At 41.8% G+C, this 23,601-nt stretch overlaps 1 protein-coding gene across 5 annotated transcripts in view; it reads right to left on the bottom strand.

Annotated features, from left to right (window-relative positions):
* The window catches only part of col4a6 (collagen, type IV, alpha 6), a 421,315-nt gene that overhangs the window by 32,156 nt on the left and 365,558 nt on the right, over positions 1-23,601 (bottom strand). For all 5 annotated transcript variants that reach the window (XM_043705028.1, XM_043705025.1, XM_043705027.1 and 2 more), the window contains 7 exons: positions 23,165-23,346; positions 19,169-19,232; positions 14,437-14,511; positions 11,173-11,280; positions 10,196-10,303; positions 7,575-7,646; positions 3,777-3,902 (listed from right to left, as the gene is read on the bottom strand). In XM_043705028.1, the coding sequence (XP_043560963.1) occupies positions 3,777-3,902; positions 7,575-7,646; positions 10,196-10,303; positions 11,173-11,280; positions 14,437-14,511; positions 19,169-19,232; positions 23,165-23,346 (735 nt within the window). The remainder of the gene's footprint in view (positions 1-3,776; positions 3,903-7,574; positions 7,647-10,195; positions 10,304-11,172; positions 11,281-14,436; positions 14,512-19,168; positions 19,233-23,164; positions 23,347-23,601) is intronic.

Raw genomic sequence — 23,601 nt, 5'->3', positions numbered from 1 at the left:
CCTCTGACATCTATCACCCATATCTATCACCCCTCAATTTAAAGCTATGTCCTCTTGTGCTAGCCATCGCCATCCGAAGAAATAGGCTCTCACTGTCCAACCTTTCTAATTCCCTGATTATCTTGTATGTCTTAATTAAGTCACCTTCTTCTCTTTCATGAAAACAGCTTCAAGTCCTTCAGCCTTTCCTCGTAAGACCTTTCCTCCATCCCAGGCAACATCCTAGTAAGTCTCTTCTGGACCCTTTCCAAAGCTTCCACATCCTTCCTGTAATGCAGTGACCAGAACTATACGCAATACACCAAATGTGGCCGTACCAGAGTTTTGTACAGCTGCAGCATGATCTCATGATTCCAAAACTCAATCCCTCTACCAATAAAAGCTAACACACCTTTTTAACAACCCTATCAACATGGGTGGCAATTTTCAAGGATCTATGTACCTGGACACCGAGATCTCTCTGCTCATTTACATTGCCAAGAATCTTGCCATTAGCCCAGTAGTCTGCATTCCTGACACTCCATCCAAAGTGAATCATCTCACACTTTCCTGCTTTAAATGCCATTTTCCACCTCTCAGCCCAGCTCTGCAGCTTATCTATGTCTCTCTGTAACCTACAACATTTATCTTCACTATCCACAACTCTACCAACGTTATGTCACCCGCAAATATACTAACCCATCCTTCTATGCCCTCATCCAAGTCATTTATATAAATGACAAACAACAGTGGACTCAAAACAAATCCTTGCAGTAGCCCACTAGTAACTAAACTCCAGTATGAATATTTCCCATTAACCAGCACCCTCCGTCTTCTTTCAGCTAGCCAATTTCTGATCCAAACGCAAAGTCACCCTCAATCCCATGCCTCTGTATTTTGTGCAATAGCCTACCGTGGGGAACCTTATCAAATGCCTTACTGAAATTCATGTACACCACATCACCCATTTTACCCTCATCCACATGCTTGGTCACCTTCGCAAAGAACTCAATAAGGTTTGTGAGGCACGACCTACCCTTCACAAAACTATCCCTAATCAATTTATTCATCTCTAGATTATTATAAATCCTATCTCTTATAATCATTTCCAACACTTTACCCACAACCAAAGTAAGGCTTACTGGTCTATAATTACCAGGGCTGTCTCTCCTCCTCTTCTTGAACAAGGGAACAACATTTGCTATCCTCCAGCCTTCTGGCACTATTCCCATGACATAAAGATCAAAGCCAAAGGCTTGGCATCTCCTTCCTGGCTTCACAGAGAATCCTAGGATAAATCCCATCCGGCCAGGGGACTTATCTATTTTTTACACTTTCCAGAATTGCTAACACCTCCTCCTTATGCATCTATTCTAGTAGCCTGTATCTCAGTATTCTCCTCGACCACAGAGTCTTTTTCTAGTGTAAATACTGACAAAAAAGTACACATTTAGCACTTCCCCTATTTCCTCTGACTGCACGTACAACTTCCCACTACTATGCTTGATTGGCGCGAATCTTCTCCAGTCATTCTTTTATTCCTGATATAGCTAAAGAAAGCCTTTGGGTTTTTCTGAATCCTATCCGCCAGTGACTTCTCATATCACCTCCTGGCTCTTCTTAGCTCTCTCTTTTGTCTTTCCTGGCTAACCTGTAACACTTAAGCGCCCTAACTGAGCCATCACATCTGATCTTAATATAAGCCTTCTCCTTCTTCTTGACAAGAGATTCAACTTCCTCAGTAAACCATGGCTCCCACACTCGACAACTTCCTCCCGGCCTGCCGGCCTGACCGGTACATACTTATCAAGGACTCACAGTAGCTGGTCCTTGAATAAGTTCCACATTTCAATTGTGTCCATCCCCTGCAGTTTCCTGCCACATCCTATGCATCCTAAATCTTGCTTAATCATATCACAATTGCCTTTCCCCCAGATATAACTCTTGCCCTGCGATGTATACCTATCCCTTTCCATCACTAAAAGTAAGCATAACCGAATTGTGGTCATTAACACCAAAGTGCTCACCTACCTCCAAATCTAACACCTGGCCAGGTTCATTACCCAGTACCAAATCTAATGTCACCTTGCCCCTTGTTAGCCTGTCAACATACTGTGTCAGGAAACCGTCCTGCACACATTGGACAAAAACTGACACATCTAAAGTACTCTTACTCATAGTCCAATCACAGAATTGCATTGCAATCACAGCACAGCAGCAGGAGGGTTTCAGCCCAACTGGTCTATGCTAGTATTTAGGCTCTGTGTAAGCCATCTGCATCCATACTTCACCTCAGTAGATCTATACACCCTTCTATTCCTTTCTCATTAATTTCCTTATCTAGCCTCCCCTTTATTGGGCACTAGGAGTCAATGGCTAAAATCAGCAACAGTAACACTGGTTCACTTTTCTCAGTCTCTGCTGGGAGCTAGCTATCTATTTCGAAATTGATAGATTTTAATTATCAGCTGGTTACGTGTAACAACTGAACAGATATCTGCACAATTTATGACAGAATTGCAGTTATTGCAGTATCAAACTTGGTGGATTGAATCGTAAGAACGAAAGAAACGTAGGTTGGATTCAGTTGAGGCGATTGTGAACACCACCTTACATAACTGCCCATACCCCAATCTAACTGTCATAAACTCAGATCATACAAGTGATGATTAATAAGTACACGTAAGTCAAAACCATTGACTGGATGGTTACTTGAGCACAGATAAGAGAGACATTAATAAAAGTTGCTGGAAAAGCTCAGCAGGTCTGGCAGCATCTGTGAAGAGAAATCAGAGTTAATGTTTCGGGTTCCTCAGAAGTGAGAAAGGGTCACCACACCTAAAATGCTGAGCTTTTCCAGCAACTTTTATTTCTCATTTACAGCATCTGTAGTTCTTTCATTTCATTTACTGACCCAAAAGTAGAGCAGAGTCAGGAATTATATGACTGTAATGTTTCAGTCTGTGAACAAATCTCTTTCAAGTGAAGGCTGCCAGTTAGTTTTTCTTTACTAACCGGCTATCAGAAGCACAATTCTCACTAGCAGCAGCACATGATGGAAGTGCAATGGCAGCTTCTTCTGGAGTGCTCCCTGCTCAGAGGGAAGCTGAGTCTGTTTAGGCTAATGTAGACAAGTGGGGGACTCAACTCAAAACTCCAAAACATGTGGAGAAATCCAAACATTTGGATTTCCTGACAGCAACTGGGGTGGTGGAGTCTAGAATGAGAGGCCATAGGCTTAGGGAGAGAGGGGAAAGATTTAGAAGGGACACAAGGGGCAACTTTTTCAGGTAGAGGGTGATGCATGTATGGAATGAGCTGCCAGAGAAAGTGGTGGAGGCTGGTACAATTTCAATATTTAAAAGGCATCTGGATGGGTATATGAATAGGAAGGGTCATGGGCCAATTGCTGGCAAATGGGACGAAATTCATTTGGGGTATCTGGTCGGCATGGACAAGTTGGACTGAAGGGTCTGTTTCTGTTCTGTACCATTCTATGACTCTACAACTCTAAACCTCCCCATCTTTCCACTCCCTATCAAGATTCAAACCATTGAGTCTCCATACAATGGGATATTTTTTCATAAATGGAACATGCACTGGAATCCCAGGTGAAACATCATGCCTTATTGATGCACAGTGAAACTTTACAATGAAAATACTGAGGTACAAGTTCCCTGTGATAATGCAATTGTCACTATAGTCAGGAACAAAATTGCCAAGTTTGTCACTAGATTTGGCAGCAGAATGTCCTGTAAAACAATAGTAAACAATTAACAGTCGATTTTGTCAATTACCTGGATCTCCTCGAGGTCCTTTTTGTCCTGGATATCCTGGTGCGCCTACACCAATGCCTGGTGCACCGTATTCACCCTTTAACCCAGGAAGACCAGGAGGCCCTGGCGGTGCTGCCAAAACAGCACCTAAACAGAACAACAGGAGATAAATATTCATTCGCTATCAAGCCAATGGCTGGGAATTTCCTCCAAGTGGCTCCTGCCATACCGAGGGCAGATGGGTGGTGGAAAGTCAAGGGAGCAGCTCTTGGAGAAATTGCCAACCATTAACTCTGAATTAAAGCAAAAAGAATTCCCTGCTCCATTTACAACCTATTCATGCTTTGTTTATTGTCTCTGGAACAGAATCTGTAAAGCGTTTTTGACTGAATTTTGCAACAGTAATGATGGTGCATCTAACCAGTGTAATGTAGAAAATGTGAATGTGTCCACTTTGGCTGGAATATTGAAAAAGCAGTATTTTATTTAAACGGATGAAGATTGCAGAACTTTGCCGTGCAGAGGGATCTGGGTGTCCTGGTACACAGATCAGACGTAAGAAGCTTGCGACGTGGCTTGGAAGTAGATCACTTCTACTTCATGGTCAAATCTTGGAACTTCCTTCCTAACAGATTTGTGGGTGTCTTAAAGCTCCACGAGTTAAAGTGATTCAAAAAGGTAGCTCACCACCACCTTCCCCAGGACAATTAGGGATGAGCAATGCTGGCCTAGCTAGGGATATCCATATCCCACAAATAAAAGATGCAGCAAGTGATTAGGATGACAAATGGAATATTGTTCTTTATTAAAATGGTAAATAGACTTTTAAAAAAGGAAAGTTTTGCTATAGTTCTACAGGGCACTGGCGAGACCATGTTGGAGTACTGCATAAAATTTTGGTCTCCTCACTTAATAAGGCATTCAAATACATTAGAAGCAGTTCAGAGAAGGTAGGCTATTCTAGTTCCTAGAAAGAAGAGGTTATCTTATGAGGAAAGATTTGATAAGTTACTTATTGGAGTTTAGAAGAATCAAAGGTGATCTTATTGAAACATGTAAGATCCTGAGGGGTCCTGACAGGGTGGATGGTAAGAGGAAGTTACCACATTCTGGGAGAGAGCAGAAACAGGGAGCATTGTTTAAAAATAAGGGTTTCTTATTTATGGGAGAGATGAGGACAAGTATATTTTTTTCTCTCAGAGGGTCATTAGTTGGTGGAATTCTCTTCACCAGAGATTAGTAGAGGTAAGATTTTTAAAATATTTTTAAGTCTGTATTTAATCAGTATTTGACTAACAAGAGAGTTAAAGGACATAGAGGATAGGCAGGAGACTGGACTTGAGACCATAATCAGATCAAACATGACATGGTGAGAGTCACCAATGCATCTGCTTTTCATGTAGCATGTTCATTTGTTTCACCATTATCACTCCATTATATTAACAGCAATCTCTTGTGTTTGCACATGCAAACTAAAATGTTCAACACCAGAAGTTGCTCCCAGTAATTCTCCAGAGGGTGTGCTGTTAAAGATCCCCCAAATACAAGAGTGACTTGACAACGTCACTGCACTAGTAATCCAGAACCAGTCAGGATGTGGAGGTGCTGGTGTTGGACTGGAGTGTACAAAGTTAAAAATCACATAACAACAGGTTTATTTGGAAGCATTAGCTTTCGGAGCACTGCTCCTCACAATCACCTGATGAAGGAGCAGAGCTCCGACAGTTAGTGCTTCCAATTAAACCTGTTGGACTATAACCTGGTGTTGTGTGATTTTTAACACAGAACCGGTCATGTTGCAGCTGTACAGGATATTGGTTCAGCCACTTTCGGAATGTTGCATGCAGTTCTGGTCTCCCTGCTACAGGAAGGATGTTGTGAATCTTGAAAGGGTTCAGAAAAAATGTACAAGGATGTTGCCAGGGTTGGTGGATTTGAGCTATAGAGAGAGGCTGAACAGGCTGGGGCTGTTTTCCCCGGAGAATCGGAGGCTGAGACATGATGTTCTGGAGGTTTATAAAATCATGAGGGGCATGGACAGGGTAAAGAGCCAAAGTCTTTTCCCTGGGGTGGGAATTCCAAAACTAAAGGACATAGGTTTAAGGTGAGAGGGGAAAGATTAAAAAGGGATCTAAGGGGCAAATTTTTCACGCACTGGGTGGTGCGTGTATGGAATGAGCTGCCAGAGGAAGTGATGGAGGCTAGTACAATTACGATATTTAAAAGGCATCTGGATGGGTACATGAATAGGAAGGGTTTAGAGGGATATGGGCCAAATGCTGGCAAATGGGACTAGATTAATGTAAGCTATCTGGTCAGCATGGATGAGTTGAACCGAAGGACCTGTTTCCATGCTGTACAGCTCTATGACTCTCTGACCCCCAGTAATGTTGTGGAAATTTTGGTTTTAATTTCACATGGCAGGTGGTGAAAGTTAAATCAATAAAATTCTGTAATTAAAAGCTTGTCTAATGTTAATCATTTAAGCACTGCTGATCGTTGTAAAAGTAATCTGATTTATTAATGTTCACGAGGAAAAAAGCAAGCCATCCTCAGCTGATCTCTAGCTTTATTGCAACATGGACCTTTAGCTATCCTCTGCATAATACTGCTCGCCTAAATAGTTATATCTTATGAATAAATGAAAAAATCACTATCAGTTAGAATTTAAGGAAGACATGAGAGCTCCTACTCATGCACTCTCAGTCTCCCTGTCAAATCCCTTCAAAATGTTGCATCTTTTTTACTGAAGGGTAACTGGATCTTTAATTGGGGAGAAAGCAAGAACAGGATACTGAAGTGAATGATTGGCTATGATAGCATTAAACTGGTGCAGACTTGAAAGGCCAATTGGCCTACTCATGTTCCTATTTTCAATGTCTTGACGTTTCATAACTTTTGATGAATAGTCTTAGTGGCTGTGAAAGTATAATTCTAATTATTTCAATTAAGCAGACTAGACATTCTATGGCACACTTCCTGGACAGATGAATCTTGCAGCCACACCTTCTAAAGGTGGAATTTCAAATTTACCATATGTAAAATTTTGCCGTTGCTTTACGAAAATTCACCTTTTTTTAAAATCAAAGAGTACTTGTATTTATAGTTTGTTTACTTTACAATTCAACTCAATTTCTTGTGTTTGCTTCAATTATTTCACTCTCTATCTGTAAAATTTATAATCAAACATAAAATGATTTGTGATTTTTATTTCCTCATTTGCTGTCTGTGAGAATAATTTAATCTGATTGGCTGCTAAGTCTGCTTGATGACCTCACTGCTGCTGATGATTGGCAACACTTTTGATTTCGCCCAAGATTAAAAATCACTTTGGGAAGGAGCAAGTTCAAGAGCTCTTTCGATTTTTACGAATAGTTTTCATCGAATGTCATTGCTTGAGTCAGCCCATTAAATGAATTGACAGCGAACACTCCACAATATGCTTAAATAAATTGATTTTCTTACATTTTTCATTGTGCAAAGCATTCTCGCGTTCAGAAAACAAAGAAAGGTGATGATTTTGACTAAAATTGCCTGACTAAAATTAAGTGAATCGACAATTAAAATCAATTGTTCATGCCCTGCTTCTGCCCTAATGTAGCAGAAACTGAGCTAGGACAAGACAGAACATTTTCCTTTTTAAAAATAAAGCATTTCTTGTGAGACTAGAAAGAATAGAAGCTCCCTCTCTATGCCTCAGCAGGAAATTTTAGGTCAATATTGTCCTGGGATTCCTACTTCTGCTCCAAAATCTTATGGTCTGATAAGGATGAGGTAATACCTCAATCCCAAACAGAATATAACAAAGCTGCTAAGTACCTGGTGTTCCTCTGGGTCCTTTAGGTCCAGGCAAACCATTCAAACCATCTAGTCCTGGAGAGCCTGGGAGTCCTGGTGGAACAAAACCAAATATTATTATTGATATAAGGAACTAAATTAACAGTGGAACCACTGCTAAACATATAATGCTATACTGCAGAGTGAAGTCGTTTATATCCTTTACTCAAACATCAATGAGCCCCAGTAAAATGCCAGGTTCAGTATTATTGTATCAATAACTTATTTGATTTGATTTATAATTGTCACATGTACCTAAATACAGCACAGACAAATCATAACATACAAAGATCATAGGGTGAGGAACACAAAGTTACACCTGTAAGGAAATTGCACAAAAGCAAGATCAACATTAGACTTAAAATATGTGAGATCTATTCAGAAATCCATTATCAATGGAGAAGAAACTGTTCTTGAACCTGCTGGTATGGGTGTTTAAGCTGCTGTATCCTCTGCATGATGGAAGAGGTGAGAAGAGATTATAACTGGGGTGGGAGGGGTCTTTGATGATACTGGCTGTTTTTCTGAGGCAGGGAGAAGTGTAGATGGAACTAGTGGATGAAAGGTTGGCCTGGATGATGGACTGGACTGTGTCAACAACTCTATAGTTTCTTATGGACCCTGCACAGAGCAGTTACCATACCAAGCTGTGCTGCATCCAGATAAGTGGGTTTTACCTCAGAAAGAGCAGTGGATGAAGAAAGGCTTGAAGGAAATGAAGTCAAATTAAGGATATTGTCCGGAAGTAGAAGAGACATTTCAGATCCTTAAACTGAGAAACTACATTATGGTTCAGTGAATGACACTAAGGGGCAAGTAAGAAATTGCAAAAGGGAGAAGTGAATGGATCAACTAGAATGTTTGGAATAGACTTGGAGTGAGGTTGAAATATCAGTAAATTTCAAGGGAATTGGAGAGGTTTATAGTGGAAAATCTATTGAATGTTATAGGTAGTGTATAGTGGATAGAGTCTTTGAGCTCTGTGAGAATACTGAGGGGCACAATTGGAACAAAATGATCTTCTTCTGCTCTGTTTGACACTCTCCTGCCAGATTGAAGAGGCTTATACTCTTCATGCAAGCATCAATGAGCCCAAGTAAACTGCCAGTTGCAGTATTACTGCATTAATAACCAACTTATCTACTTACACCCTTCTTTGACATTCAAGGCATTAGAAAGCTGCTCATGCAGCTGTACTCCTTTCACTTTCAGAAAACTAGGGAAGAGATGCCAAGTTTATTCTTTAAAGCAAAACTCCCAATTTGTTGCTCACCTTGATTTGGAAGATGCATTGTTTTCGCATAATTGGACTTGACTGTGCAGGAAGTATGATGGAATGGCTGTCACAAATACATGTGTGACTCTGCCACAGAATGTGTGCTACGTATAAAGTATTAAAAGGAGCAACCATCATCATTTTACACCTGCGGAATGCTTTCTTTCCAATTGCAGCAAAAAATAATTAAATTGAAAAAGTTAGTTCTTTCTCTTCCAATTCCACTATCCTGCTCCAGGATTTCGTGAACTTGCTTGAGGATTTTGTGGGCCTTCCCCATGCTTGGGTCTCACAGGGTCTTGAGAAAGGTGAGTAGATGAGAGGATCCATTCCCAGGCTCCTCATTCAATTTCCTTATTGTTTGCCCTTGATCACCTCAGCAAAGGGATCCTTAAAGCGATCTGGTGCTGGGCTTTGTGCTTTGAGAGTTTGTGGAGATGTCATAGAACAACCTGATGGTGAGTAGTGGGTAACTGACTGCTTCTCAATGCTATGGGTTCTCCTTGCTCCAGAATTTATGAGTGGCACGGTGGCACAGTGGTTAGCACTGCTGCCTCACAGTGCCAGAGACCCGGGTTCAATTCCCACCTCAGGCAACTGTCTGTTTGGAGTTTGCACATTCTCCCGTGGGTTTCCTCCCACATTCCAAAAATGTGCAGGTTAGGTGAATTGGCCATGCTAAATTACCTCTAGTGTTAGGTGAAGGGGTAAATGTAGGGGAATGGGTGGGTTGCTCTTCGGAGGATTGGTGTGGACTTGTTGGGCTGAAGGGCCTGTTTCCACACTGTAAGTAATCTAATCTAATTAGCAGCAGCTAACCAGAGCATTGCACATTTCGCACGAACTCTGTCTTTATGTCAAAGCTGTGCACAAGGTAGGCACACGTCAGTGGCAGACTCAGCTTCTCTAACCTTCAGGAGTCTGAGGCAAAGGTCCACAACTGGGCAATCCCCTGAAGTTGCAGATACAGTCTGTCTCAACGATGCCATGCCTGTCAGGGACATAGCAGGGATGCTAACAGATCTGAGAGGATGGAGACAATCAGTATTATTACTGGTTAAAGAGTATACAAACCAATCTCAAGCTTTGAGGAATCAACTCTTCAAATAGAAAACAGTGCATTCTTTGGATTCACATTCTGGAGAGAGATTAATTGATGGCTGATTCAGAGAAAAGAGTAATATGAAATACAAAATAAGTTAACAATACAATGATTTGTCAGCACCCTGACCCAGCATATGAGTATTAGACCAATGAAAATAAATTTTTACTTGACTACAATCCTTCTGATAACCAAGTGTAACAGTTGGACAGTAATGGTCAGCACCTTTCTGTCCTACTTGAGAAAGTTGACCTGGAGGTCCCGGAGGACCTGGATATCCTCGAGATCCCTGGTATCCTGGAGTCCCAGCCATCCCTTGCAGACCTGGAGCACCTAAGCACAGAAGAAATGGATTGGTGAGATGATTGCAAAATAATATTTCTTCAAACATTCTTATCATTGTGCCTTATGATAAAGCAGACAAACGTTGCACCTCAGGAAACCTCGTGGTCACACAGATCAGTTTATACTCACTGAAACAAACCTACTGAGTAGGCACAGACCAGACATAAAAACAATAGCATAGTGACGACATGCACAGTAGCTCAGTGGTTACCACTGCTGCTTCACAGCACCAGGGACTCAGGTTCGATTCCACCCTTGGCCAACTGTATGGAGTTTGCATGTTTGCCCCGTGCTGCATTGGTTTCCACAGGGCGCTCCGGTTTCCTCCCACCATGCAAAGATATGCACTTTAGGCCATGCTAAATTATCCATAATGTTCAGGGATGTGTAAGTTAGGTGCATTTGCCATGGGAAATGTAGGATTTCAGGGATAGGGTAGGGGGATGGGTCTGGGTAGGATGCTCTTCGGAGGGTCGGTGTCGACTCGTCGGCCCGAATGGCCTGTTTCAACACTGTAGGGACTCTATGGATTTGAAAATGTACACTGTGTCCGTGACATCAGAGAAATAGGTCATGAGCTTGACTTCCAGCAGTCTTCAGGCATTCTGCACATAGCAGGCACCTCTCATCAAACAATGTTGGGAGAGGAGAAATTCAGTCAATATGTGACACCAGATGGAGATTGTAAGGGGAACGGGATGAGATTGATAGATTCCTTGAAGAGCATGGACTGGTTAGACCAAAGGGTCTGTTTCCATGTTGAATGACTCTATGACTAAATAACCCTGACCTGTTGAGCGGAATGCCTTCCTCTGTGCTATACTTCCATGTCAAACAACAGTTTATAGGATTCTTACCGGGGCCAGCTGGTCGACCTCTTTCACCTGGCAATCCTTTAAGTCCAGGAGGCCCAGGGCTACCTGAGAGACCAGGGTCACCACGCAAACCAGTCTGTCCTCTTCCACCTGAAATTAGAGAACGGAACAGCAAGATTATGCATCTAAATAAATAAATGACTTCCAATGATGGGGAGGTACAACTTGATACGATGAACAGAAGTCAGGGTTAATGTGATCTACTGGACTAGGTTTCATCAGATGGGTCAGGAGGTATTTTCAAGATCTCTCTCCTCTAATCGGCCTGGCCTTTTAAAAATCTTGCATTCGGTCTCTTCCAGTGGATTACAAGTCTCAGTGTGAGGAGGGAATGTTTACAGTGTGAATGAAGTATCATAATTTACAGCAACCAGTCTTCTCCTTCCCAACAATTTTTGTACGCTCATGAGAATGGTTGAGCAAAGTTGTAAATAATGTTAACACCCTCTGGCAGTTACCTGCTGTCAAGTAAGAATCAGAAAAAACAGCAAGGCTGAGCATGGGAGCATTGTAGAGTTCAACAAACAAGTTCAACAAACTTGATTAAGAGAGGAAAATAGAGTACGAGAGTAAAATTGTAGGGAACACAGAAACTCATCATAAAAGCTTCTATAAATACATGAAGATAGTCACAAATATAGATCTCTTACGGTCAGAAGTTGAGAAACCTATAATGGGGAATAAAGAAATGGCAGAAGAATTGACCACATACTTTGATTCTGTCTTCCCAAAAGAGGACACAAATAAACTCCCAGAAATGTTAGGGAACCATGGGCGGCACGGTGGCATAGTGGTTAGCACTGCTGCCTCACAGCACCAGAGACCCGGGTTCAATTCCCGCCTCAGGCGACTGACTGTGTGGAGTTTGCACGTTCTCCCCGTGTCTGCGTGGGTTTCCTCCGGGTGCTCCGGTTTCCTCCCTCAGTCCAAAGATGTGCAGGTCAGGTGAATTGGCCAAGCTAAATTGCCCGTAGTGTTAGGTAAGGGGTAAATGTAGGGGTATGGGTGGGTTGCGCTTCGGCGGGGCAGTGTGGACTTGTTGGGTCGAAGGGCCTGTTTCCACACTGTAAGTAATCTAATCTAATCAAGGAGTTAGTGAAAGGATTGAACTGAAGGGAATCAATATTAGTAGGGAAATGACTATTTCTTGGGACACGATAATTTCTTGGGAAATTGATGTGACTAAAGACCAACAAATTACCAGGGCCTGATAATCTGCAGAGTACTTAAGGGAGTGGCCCTGAAAATATTGGATGCATTGGTGGCCGTCTTCCAACATTCTACAGAGACTGGAGCAGTTCCTGCAAGCTGTAGTGAGGCAAATGTAATCTGACTATTTAAAAAGGGAGAGAGAAAGTCATAATCAGTTAGCCTAACATCAGTACTGGGAAAAATACTTGAGTCTGCTATAAAAGCTATGAGAACAGAACACATGAAAGCATTAAAGGATCAGACAAAACCAGTATGGGTTTATGAAAGAGAAATCATGCTTAACAAATCTACTGGAGATTTTTTGAGGATATGATAGGAAGAATAGATCAGAGAGAACCAGTGGATGAAATGCATTTGGGTTTTGAGAAGGCTTTTGCTAAGATCCCTCTTAACGAAATGAGTGGCTAAATGTAAGCACATGGGATAAGGGGTAGAACATTGGTATGGACTTAAAGTTGGTTGACAAACAGAAAACAGAGAGTGGAAATAAATGGGTGTTTTTCTAGGTGGCAGGCAGTGGCCAGTTGGTACCGAAACCATCCATGCATGGGTGCTAACTATTCACAATTTATACAGATGATTTGGATGAGGGAACCATATGCAACCTTTCCAAGTTTGCTGAGAACACAAGATTGATTGGCATTGTGAGCTGTGAGGAGAAGGTAGCAAAGAGCCTTCTAAATGATTTAGACAAGTTGAGTGAGTGGACAAACACATTGTAGATGCCGTAAAATGTGGCTAAATATGAAGTTATGCACTTTGGTATGAAAAATAGAAAGGGAGTCTATTATTTAAATTGTGAGATATTTGGAAATATAGTCATACAAAGGGATCTGGGTGTCATAGAACATAGAAGAATACAGCGCAGTACAGGCCCTTTGGCCCTCGATGTTGCGCCGATCCAAGCCCACAATTGTGAGATATTTGGAAATATAGTCATACAAAGGGATCTGGGTGTCCTTGTACACCAGTTGATTGAAATAAACAGGCAGGTGCAGCAAGCAATTAGGAGAGCAAATGGTAACCCCGACTCCCAAAGCCTGTCTATCATCGACAAGGTACCAGTCAGGAGTGTGATGCAATACTCCCCACTTGCCTGGATGACTCTAGGCAACAACACTCAAGAAGCTTGTTACCATCCAAGACAAAGCAAGTTCTTGATTGGGACCACATCCACAAGCATCCACACCCTCCACCACCTGACGTTCAATAGCAGCAGTGTGTACTATTGACAAGATGCACTGCAGAAATTCACAGAAGATCCTCAGACAGCACCTTCAAAACCCATGGTCACTTTTATCTAGAAGGACACTGGCAGCAGATACATGGAAACACCACCACCCTCAAGTTCCCCTCCAAGCCATTCACTAACCTGACTTGGAAACATATTGCTGTTCCTTCACTGTCACTGGGTAAAAATCCTAGAATTCCATCTCTGATGGCACTGTGGGTCAACCCACAGCAGGTGGACTGCAGTGGTTCAAGATGGCAACTCGCCACCACCTTCTCAAGGGCAATTAGGGATGGGCAATAAATACTGGTCAGCCACCAATACCCACATCCCAGAATGAATGAAAGGATTTTAGTTCAGAAGTTGACTTGTGTTATTTTACTTGTACTAGGCTTTGGTGAGACCACATCTAGAGTATTAAGGCAGCTTTGGTCTCTTGACATAGAGGAAGTGCAGCAGAGGATCACTAGGTTGATACCAGAGATGACAGGACTATCATGTCCTGACCAATATTCATCCGTTGACCATGTAAATAGATAATCTGGTCGTTATCACATTGCTGTCTATGAGAGCTTGCTGTGCAAATATGGGCTGCTGGGTTTCTAGCTGGTGACAAATCCCACCAGCCTCTGGTGGTCTACTGCTGCCCAAAGTCCCAGTCCCACCAGCCAGTCAGGTAACTGATGCCAAAAGACTTGACAGTCTGCACCTTCAGAACAGTAGCAATAGCGGATAGTGAATGCATGAGTGTGTGGATGAGATGTGAGAAAAACAGAACACTCAAATAACTCCAGTTACCTCACCTGGATACCCTGGTTGTCCACGTTCTCCTTTTCTTCCCAGATGGCCTATCACAGTTAGTCTATCACCAGGTTCACCTGTGTAGTCAAAAGAGGATTTTTGTCAGGTGTATATTCATAATACAATGTTGAAGCAGGGAAAAGATGGAAGATGAGGGTTAGGTAGTGTGAAATATAAAAGGATATTGTTAGAGGCTTTTTTACATATTTAAAAGGTAAGACAAAGGTGAGAATGGACATTGGACTTCTGGAAAATGAGGCTAGAGAAATAATAATGGGGAACAATGAAATTGTGAAGGAGCTGAATAACATCACAGTGGGAGACACCAGCAGCAGTCCAGGAGAAAGTGAGGTCTGCAGATGCTGGAGATCAAAGTTGAAACTTTATTGCTGGAACAGCACAGCAGGTCAGGCAGCATCCAGGGAACAGGAGATTCGACGTTTCGGGCACAGGCCCTTCTTCAGGAACCAGCAGCAGTCCAGAACTTCAAGAGAATTGGGGCAGAGGTGAGTGCTGTGGTAAACATTAAGGGGAAGATGCTGGAGAAACTGAAAGGTCATAAGGTGGATAAATCTCCCAGACCAAATAAACTATGTCCCAGATTTGTGAAGCAGATAGCTGAGGAAATTGTGGAGGCATTGGTGGTGATCCTTCTGGAATCACTGGAGTCAGGGAGGGTGCCAGCAGACTGGAAAATAGCTAATGCTTCCCCTGTTTCAGGAGGTAGGGAGAGAGGCAGAAGACAGAAAACTATTGATCGATTAGCCTGACCTCAATCATTGGCAAGATTTTAGAGTCAATTATGAAGGATGAGATTGTGGTGTACTTGGAAGTGCATGGTAAAATAGGGCTGAGTCAGCACAGCTTCATCAAGGGGAGGTCATGCCTTTCAAATTTGGTAGAACTGTTTGAGGAGGTAACAACCAAGTTAGACAAAGGACAGCCAGTGGACATGATCTCTTTGGATTTCCAGAAGGCTTTTGACAAGATGCTGCCTAGGAGGCTGCTAAATAAGATGAGTCAATGGTGTAAGGAACAAGATACTGGCATGGACAGAGGATTAGCTGAATGACAGAAGGCAGAGAGTTGGGATAAAGGGGTCTTTCTCAGGATGGCAAACTGTGACTAGTGGAGTTCCGCAGGGGTCAGTGTTGGGACCACAACTATTCATGTTACACATTAACGATCTGGACAAAGGAACTGAAGGCATCGGTACTAAGTTTGCAGATGAGACAAAGATATGTGCAGGGACAGGCTGTTTTGAGGAAGGAGGAATGGTACAGAAGAAATTGTGAGGCAAGGAGAGTAGGCAAAGAAATGGCAGATGGAATACAATGTGGGAAAGTGTGAGGTTACACACTTTGGTAGGAAGATTGGACGTGCAGACTATTTTCTAAATGGGGAAAGGCTTCAGAAATCTGAAGCACAAAGGGACTTAAGGAGTCCTAGTTCATAATTCTCTGAAGGTGAACATGCAGGTTCAGTTAGCAATTAGGAAGGCAAATTCAATGTTAGCATTTCAAGAGAGCTAGAACTCAAGAACAGAGATTGTAGAGGCTGTATAAGGCTGTAGTAAGACCACATGTGGAACATTGTAATCAGTTTTGAACCCTGTATTCAAGGAAGAATGTGTTGGCCTTGGAGGAGTCCAGAGCAGATTTACAATAATGACCCAGGAAATGAAAGGTTTGTGGTTGAGGAAGCTAGAACTCAAGAACAGAGATTGTAGAGGCTGTATAAGGCTGTTGAAGACCACATGTGGAACATTGTAATCAGTTTTGAGCCCTGTATTCAAGGAAGAATGTGTTGGCCTTGGAGGAGTCCAGAGCAGATTTACAATAATGACCCAGGAAATGAAAGGTTTGTGGTTGAGGAATCTGGATCTGTACTCAATGGAGGTTAGAAGGATGAGGGGGTATCTGATTGAAACTTACAGATTACTGAGAGGCCGAGATAGAGTGGACACTGAAAAGATATTTCCACTTGTAGGAGAGACTTGACCTCGGGGCACAGCCTCAGAGTGAAAGAACAATCCTTTAGAATTAAAATGAGGAGGATTGTCTTCAGCTAGAGGGTGTGACATCTATTGAACTCTTTGCCAAAAAAGGCAGTGGAGGCTAAGTCATTGAGTGTGTTTAAAACAGAGATAGATAGGTTTTTGATTAAGGGCATCAAGGTGATGGGGAGAGGGAAAGAGAATTGGGTTCAGAAACATGTTAGCCATGATCAAATGTTAGAGCAGACTCAATGGGCCAAGTAGCCTTATTCTGCTCCTATAACTCATTGTTTCAGGTATAATTATTATATTTGCATTCCTTCAACTGCAAAAGGCTTTGAAAACCATTTAATTCAAATGCATAATCCTTTATAATAATAAGCATTGGAATGTTCTTATCGTCTGACTTCAAAGCTTCTAAAACTGCTCGTAATTGTCAAACTGTGAAATAGCCAGGACCCTATTGTGAGAATGGATGGTTGTGAAATCAGTCCTGCAGCAGTAATCCAGTAATGGAAACCTCAGGAGTATGTAAAAAGTCACAGTGGAACAGCAAGCAACCTTTATATTTTAACACTCCCAGACATGATTTGATAAATGGCTATTTTAAATCCATTGGCAGTTTTCTTTGATAGGTAATTTTGACAGTTCCTCCTGATCCTTTTAGTAGGTCCATGTGACAGTTTTATTTTATATGCTTTTTGGCAATTGCATTGACAGTTCCAATGAGCTTGACAGTAATGAGTTTATACACTTTTTATGTGTATTTATATCTGCTTTAAATGATTCCAAAAGTCTCCTTATCTCTTCAAGTCCTCCCCAAATAGCACCCAATCTCTATCAAAGGTGCCTTGGCACCAGAGAGAAAGGAATACTTTATCACTCAAAAGGCATACCCTGGCAAACTAAACAAATCCACAGAGTTCAGACACACTCTTTCCATATTTAACCAGCATACTTTGGGTTTCACATTCTAAAGCTACCAAATCCCCACTTCAGTGGAGACAACTCATGATCTACATACAGTTACCTCTGTAAAACATACAGGCATGAAACATTCCCTGTCCTCATTCCTGCCCTAGTGAAAATGAGAGATATCATGCTCGGGGCAGAAATGTTGGGCATTTCCACTATTTTTGCCACTGGACAAAATTGGCGCCTCGGGGTCATGAAAATATCCTGAATATTTCACACGCCTTCCAGGTCTCTGTGTTCCAAGCCATTGCTGTACTGAGCTGTTAGGATCTTCCACCTCATCTGTCATTCCAACTCTTCCCTGGAAGGTCACACACCAACCAAAACTGAAGGGCTGCTCACCTGTGCACAACCAACTACTTAGAGTCACAAGTGAGAGTTGGAGAGGTGTGGGACTCCTATCCACACCACATTTGATACAGTGTATAGCTTGGCAGGGTATCAAGTGTTTGATACTGCAGTTGTGATTGTTACAAGGTCAGCCAGGTAGACTTTATAGAATATGAGTTCCCTGATTGAGCCAGGTTAACAGCCCCTGTCAGGGATCCCTGATGAAACAGGAGTATCAGAGATTCTGTTCACTCTGAGAGCTGGCTCTGAGGGAGCTGGATCAGTGTTAAGGACTCTGCACATCGAAATAAAGGGTACTTGGTGGTGGGATACTGGCCTCTGTGGAGTTATTTCACTTGCCTTCCCAAATATACTACTATGATAAGACCATAAGATGTAGGAGGAGAAGCAGGCTTCTATCCACTGAGTCTCCTCTGCCATTCAAGGAGATTATTGCTGATCTGAAAATCTACAATACTACTTTGCCTTTTCGCCATAGCCCTTGATTCCTGTACTGATTAAAAATCTATCTATCGCAGCCATGAATATATTTAATGTCCCAGTCTTGATTTCCCTTTGAGGTAAGGATTCATTACTCTCTGAGAGAAGAAATTCCTCCTCATCTCTATCCCATCATCTTGAAAATCTCTATAAGGTTACGTCTTCACCTTCTCTGTTTCAAGGAGAGCACACTTAACATTTCCAAGTTCATCTGTTGTAACATTCTGGTGACACTCCTCTTTGCTTTCGTAGGGGCATTCCGCAGTGTAGTACCCAGACTGATCCAAAATACTTCAACTGAGGCTAAACCAATGATTTATAAAATTCTGGCATCTTTTATTTGTTTTTTGATTCTATTTCTCTCTTTGTGAACCTAAAGTAATTCAGATATTTCTAAACCACACTGCTAAACAATACAGTAGTTAACTGATGTTCCTCCAGCTCCTTCAAATTAAACAGAGACACAGATTCCTCCCATGTTGTTAAATTTGTGACCTCATTGTGTGGTGAGTCACAGCTTTGATTCCATGCTCTACTGAATTGTCAATCCCAAAGGTGGGTGGAACACAAGTAACTCACACAGGCTGGTATTACCAAGCACAGTTTGATTTGTTTCTTAAATTGAGTGTTGAGCAAAACAAATACAAGTTTGCAATTTGTAGTAGCAATTATAGCAGAGATTCTAGCGATGAGTCCAATGTTTAATGCATAGAAGTAACAACAGGTAAGGAGTGACCTTCACTCTCAGCTGTGTGGGTTTGCAACAGCACAGCAATCCAGGACTTAACATGCAAGGAAGAAACAGGCTATGAACAACCAATGTTGTCCACAGGAGCAGCCTCACAGTGATCTTAAAGAGACCATACAGTGCAGTGAAAAAGCCTCCTACAGCAACGAGAGATCAGAAGGAAGCAGTGTTGCCAATTTCTTACCTTTTGGACCAACAAAACCCAAATCACCAGGGTATCCAGGAAGACCTGGCGGACCATCATTACCCTATTAGATACAACATTGTACAGTGAGCTCTAGATGGGCATTCAATATGCATGACACACACTTATTCAACATTCCCACACACACAGTTATAGGAAGGATGCTGTGAAACCTGAAAGGGTTCACAGAAGATTTACAAGGACATTGCCAGGGTTGGAGGATTTGAGCTATAGGGAGAGGCTGAATAGGCTTGGGCTGTTTTCCCTGGAGCTTCGGAGGATGCGGGGTGACCTTATAGAGGTTTATAAAATCATGAGGGGCATGGATAGGGTAAATAGACAAAATCTTTCCCTAGGGTGGGGAATTCCAGAACTAGAGAGCATATGTTTAAGGGAAAAATTTAAAAGGGACTTAAGGGGCAAATTTTTCACTTGAAGTGTGGTGCTTGTATGGAATGGGCTGCCAGAGGAAGTGGTGGAGGCTGGTACAATTACAACATTTAAAAGACATCTGGATGGGTATATGAATAGGAAAGGTTTAGAGGGATATGGGCCAAGTGCTGGCAGATGGGACTAGATTAATTTAGAATATCTGGTCTGCAAGGATGAGTTGGATCGAAGGATAAGTTTCAGTGCTGTACATATCTGTGACTATGATTCTATGTCAGACTATTGCCCAACCTGATGAACTAATTATCAGGAATGCATTTTACAATAATTACCAGAGAGATTCAACTTATTAGTCAGTATAACTGCTTCAGCACTATTGTGTGACAATATGGTGTAGTGGGACACAAGCTCCATCCTCCACTCTGCTGAGTCTTGAACCTTACTTATTGATGCTATATTGGGATGGTGGAGATTTATTCATCTTGCAGTCTTACTGAGTGAACAGAAGGAGGCTAGAACTCCCTCTTTGCTGAATATCCAGTCTTAAATACACCATCCCCACCATTGTGCCGAAAAATTTTCAAGAATTTGATTCACAGGTTAGTCAGCATTTATTGCTCATCCCTAGTTGTCAGAGGCAATTAAGAGTCAATCATATTGCCGTGGGTTTGGAGTCACATGTAGACCAGGGAAGGACAGCAATTTCTTTCTCTCAAGGACATTAGTGAATCAATTAGACGTACTTGTAGCTTTTAATTGAATTCGAACTTCACCATGATGGAATTCAAACCCAAGTCCTGAGAACATTACCCGGGTCTCTGGGTTAATAGTCTAGCAATAATACCACTAGGCCACTTTGAAATGGTCACAATATGTGCACTGTCTTGAGTTTTTGGTATAGAATGAGGGGAGTGGGGAGATCAATTTGAACAATTCAGTGCTCCAGTTCAAAAGGTTGGTGGGATATGCTCAGCCAAGTCAACATAAAAAGGTATTGTCCAATAGCGAGAAAATTGTGGACCATTCACTCATTGTCTTCACAAGCAATGCAAGAGCTACATTAATGTAGCTGTAAAGATGGGTGAAACCATGTTCCCTTGAACTCAGCGAATCAAATTAGTCAGGGCAATATGGAACCAAATGTTGGTGCAGAATGTCAAAGACAAAATCAATGTCACATGGTAAAAATATCACTTGGGATTATCCCCATATTCAGAAGGTTAATAATTTTTTCATGAAATAAATTTGCATTATTTTAAATGCAATGCAAATCCTTCAAACGCTTTGGGGAAAATATTTCAAAATCAATCGTTTTTATCTGTTGTTTTTAGAGATCTTTAGATAAGTTTAATATATTTTCCTAAATCAGGCACGCACACAGTAGTATTTAATGCAGGTTAGCAAACAAATGAAACTTATTTTTACATATTTATTCTGAGGTAGAGCTTCTGCTTTGGACATAGTTGGTAATAGGAGTACACATCATCATTTGCATATCACCAAACGTAAAACTAGACTGCATTTTAATTTTTTTTATTGTCTTTGGCTTTAGAAATATTCTTTGATATATTTAAGAAGGCTCACCTGGTTCAGTTTGACTGAATTCTGAGATCTGTATTTTTAATCAATGTGACCTCTCTCACGCCCCCCCCCCCCCCCCCCCCCCCCCCCCCCCCCCCCCCCACCCAACACACACACACACACTGTGAGTAGCACCATTTTAAGTAACTGAAAATGACTTTTAAAACTCTACAGAACCATAGTCAGTTTTTTTTAATAAACCATAAATTATTCAAAGTTTTTAATTTGTATGTATTAGTACCCTTGTGACTAAAAGATCACTTTAAAAGCATCAAAGGTTTACAAATAGAGACAATTAATGGAATCTAGCAATAATGGTGAAGTAAATTACAGTTATAATTTATTTTGTGAGCAGAACCTATGCAAATCATCACAGAAACTTTGCTCTGGACCTAATTTGAGCATGAAATTCCACAATCATTTGCACTGGTTTTGCTGATTTCAATCAAATTGCACTGAAATAAACAGCGTAACCTCCAGATCACCATGTGGAATGAGCATGTTGCTGGTATCTCTGGTTGAGTTATGTTCTGCTCTTTTTTAAACAACTCTAAAGCACTAGTTACAGTAGTAATCTGGGTCAATGCGTAATTCATTCCTGAAAGAATGAAACTGTTCAAAACAATCCCAGATTCCATTCCTGGTCTGTGCCAAGATAAAAATCAGCCAGGGGTCCTGCTCCAGCTCAGCAATTCCTAATATATATCTCCCACCATCTATAGCTATCTTCCTGTTGAATTCACATACAAAGAATGATACAAATATAAAAGATGGTTTTAGCTATGGTCACTTTTGTAGCAGCCAAGAGTGTGGTGCTAGAAAAGCACAGCAGGTCAGGCAGCATCTGAGGAGCAGGAAAATCACAGTTTCGGGCATAAGCTCTTCATCAGGAAACATCAATTCTCCTGCTCCTCAGATGCTGCCTGACCTGCTGTGCTTTTCCAGCACCACACTCTCAACTCTGATCTTCAACATCTGCAGTCCTCACTTCCTCCTCACTTTTGTAGCATTTGCCTTTGAGTCAGAAAGTGGAGAGTTCAAGGCACACTCTAGAGACCTGAGCACAGAATCTAGACTAACTCTCCAGCCTAATACTGAGGGAGCACTATTTTGCTGGTGGTGTTGATCTTTTGACTGAAATATTACAACAAAGCCCCATTGGCCCTCAGGTCAATGTAAAAGATCCAATGGCGCTATTTTGGAAAATGAGTCGAAGAGTTATCCTCAGTATCTGCTGCAAAATAATACTAGGTAAAAACAATCACTGCTGATGCTGGAAAGCAGATTCTGGATTAGTGGTGCTGGAAGTGCACAGCAGTTCAGGCAGCATCCAAGGAGCTTCGAAATCGACGTTTCGGGCAAAAGCCCTTCATCAGGAATAAAGGCAGTGAGCCTGAAGCGTGGAGAGATAAGCTAGAGGAGGGTGGGGGTGGGGAGAAAGTAGCATAGAGTACAATGGGTGAGTGGGGGAGGGGATGAAGGTGATAGGTCGGGGGGGTGGAGTGAATAGGTGGAAAAGAAGATAGGCAGGTAGGACAAGTCATGGGGACAGTGCCGAGCTGAAAGTTTGGAACTGGGGTGAGGTGGGGGAAGGGGAAATGAGGAAACTGTTGAAGTCCACATTGATGCCTTGGGGTTGAAGCAAAATAATACGATGACATATTACCTAGTCAGTATCACATTGCTGTTTTAGTTCGGAGATGCCGGTGTTGGACTGGGGTGTACAAAGTTAAAAATCACACAACACCAGGTTATAGTCCAACAGGTTTAAGGGTGGTTTCTGTTCAGGAATCAATTACTGTGCTTTTCTTACATTACATCAATGACTACACTTCAGAAAAATGATTTAATTGATTGTAAAGTGCTTTGGGATGCCAAGAGGTTGTGATGTTATGTAAACAAGAGCCTTGTTTTGCCCCCATTAATCACCGAATTCAGCCTGACTGACTGCCTTTGCAACTGGAGCACAGAAAATGAGGAAGCTTCTTCAGCAAATAAGTGACATAGATTGAGCAGGATCCCTACCTTTTCTCCAGTCGATCCAGGGAAACCATTAATGCCAAAGGAGCCTTTCGGCCCTGGTTGTCCTGGCGATCCAGGATATCCCGGAGGCCCTTGATCACCTGGTCTACCTTTCTCGAACCCAGGATAGCCACTTGGTCCTGGGAGTCCAGGCCGACCAATTGGCCCTGGCAAGCCTTTGTTTCCTGTTTGAAAACAAAAATTCGCTTTATCATTTAGAATTAATTCTGTAAGGTAGTATTTCCACTTTCAGTACATTTGGCAAAATGGGTGCCATGTGCAAATAATATGATGTCCACTTAAAACAAAATATTCTTAGAAATATTCACCCCTCCCAAATTTCCTTCAAGCTCATTTTCATATCACCAAATATAAAATTTTCCATGAACTAGCGAGACTAAGCAACATTTTAAAACTTGACTTTTTAAAATAGGAAATAC

The sequence above is a fragment of the Chiloscyllium plagiosum genome, chromosome 15 (genome assembly GCF_004010195.1).
Source record: "Chiloscyllium plagiosum isolate BGI_BamShark_2017 chromosome 15, ASM401019v2, whole genome shotgun sequence".
NCBI lineage: Eukaryota > Metazoa > Chordata > Chondrichthyes > Orectolobiformes > Hemiscylliidae > Chiloscyllium > Chiloscyllium plagiosum.
This window is presented reverse-complemented; position numbering and strand designations above follow the sequence as displayed.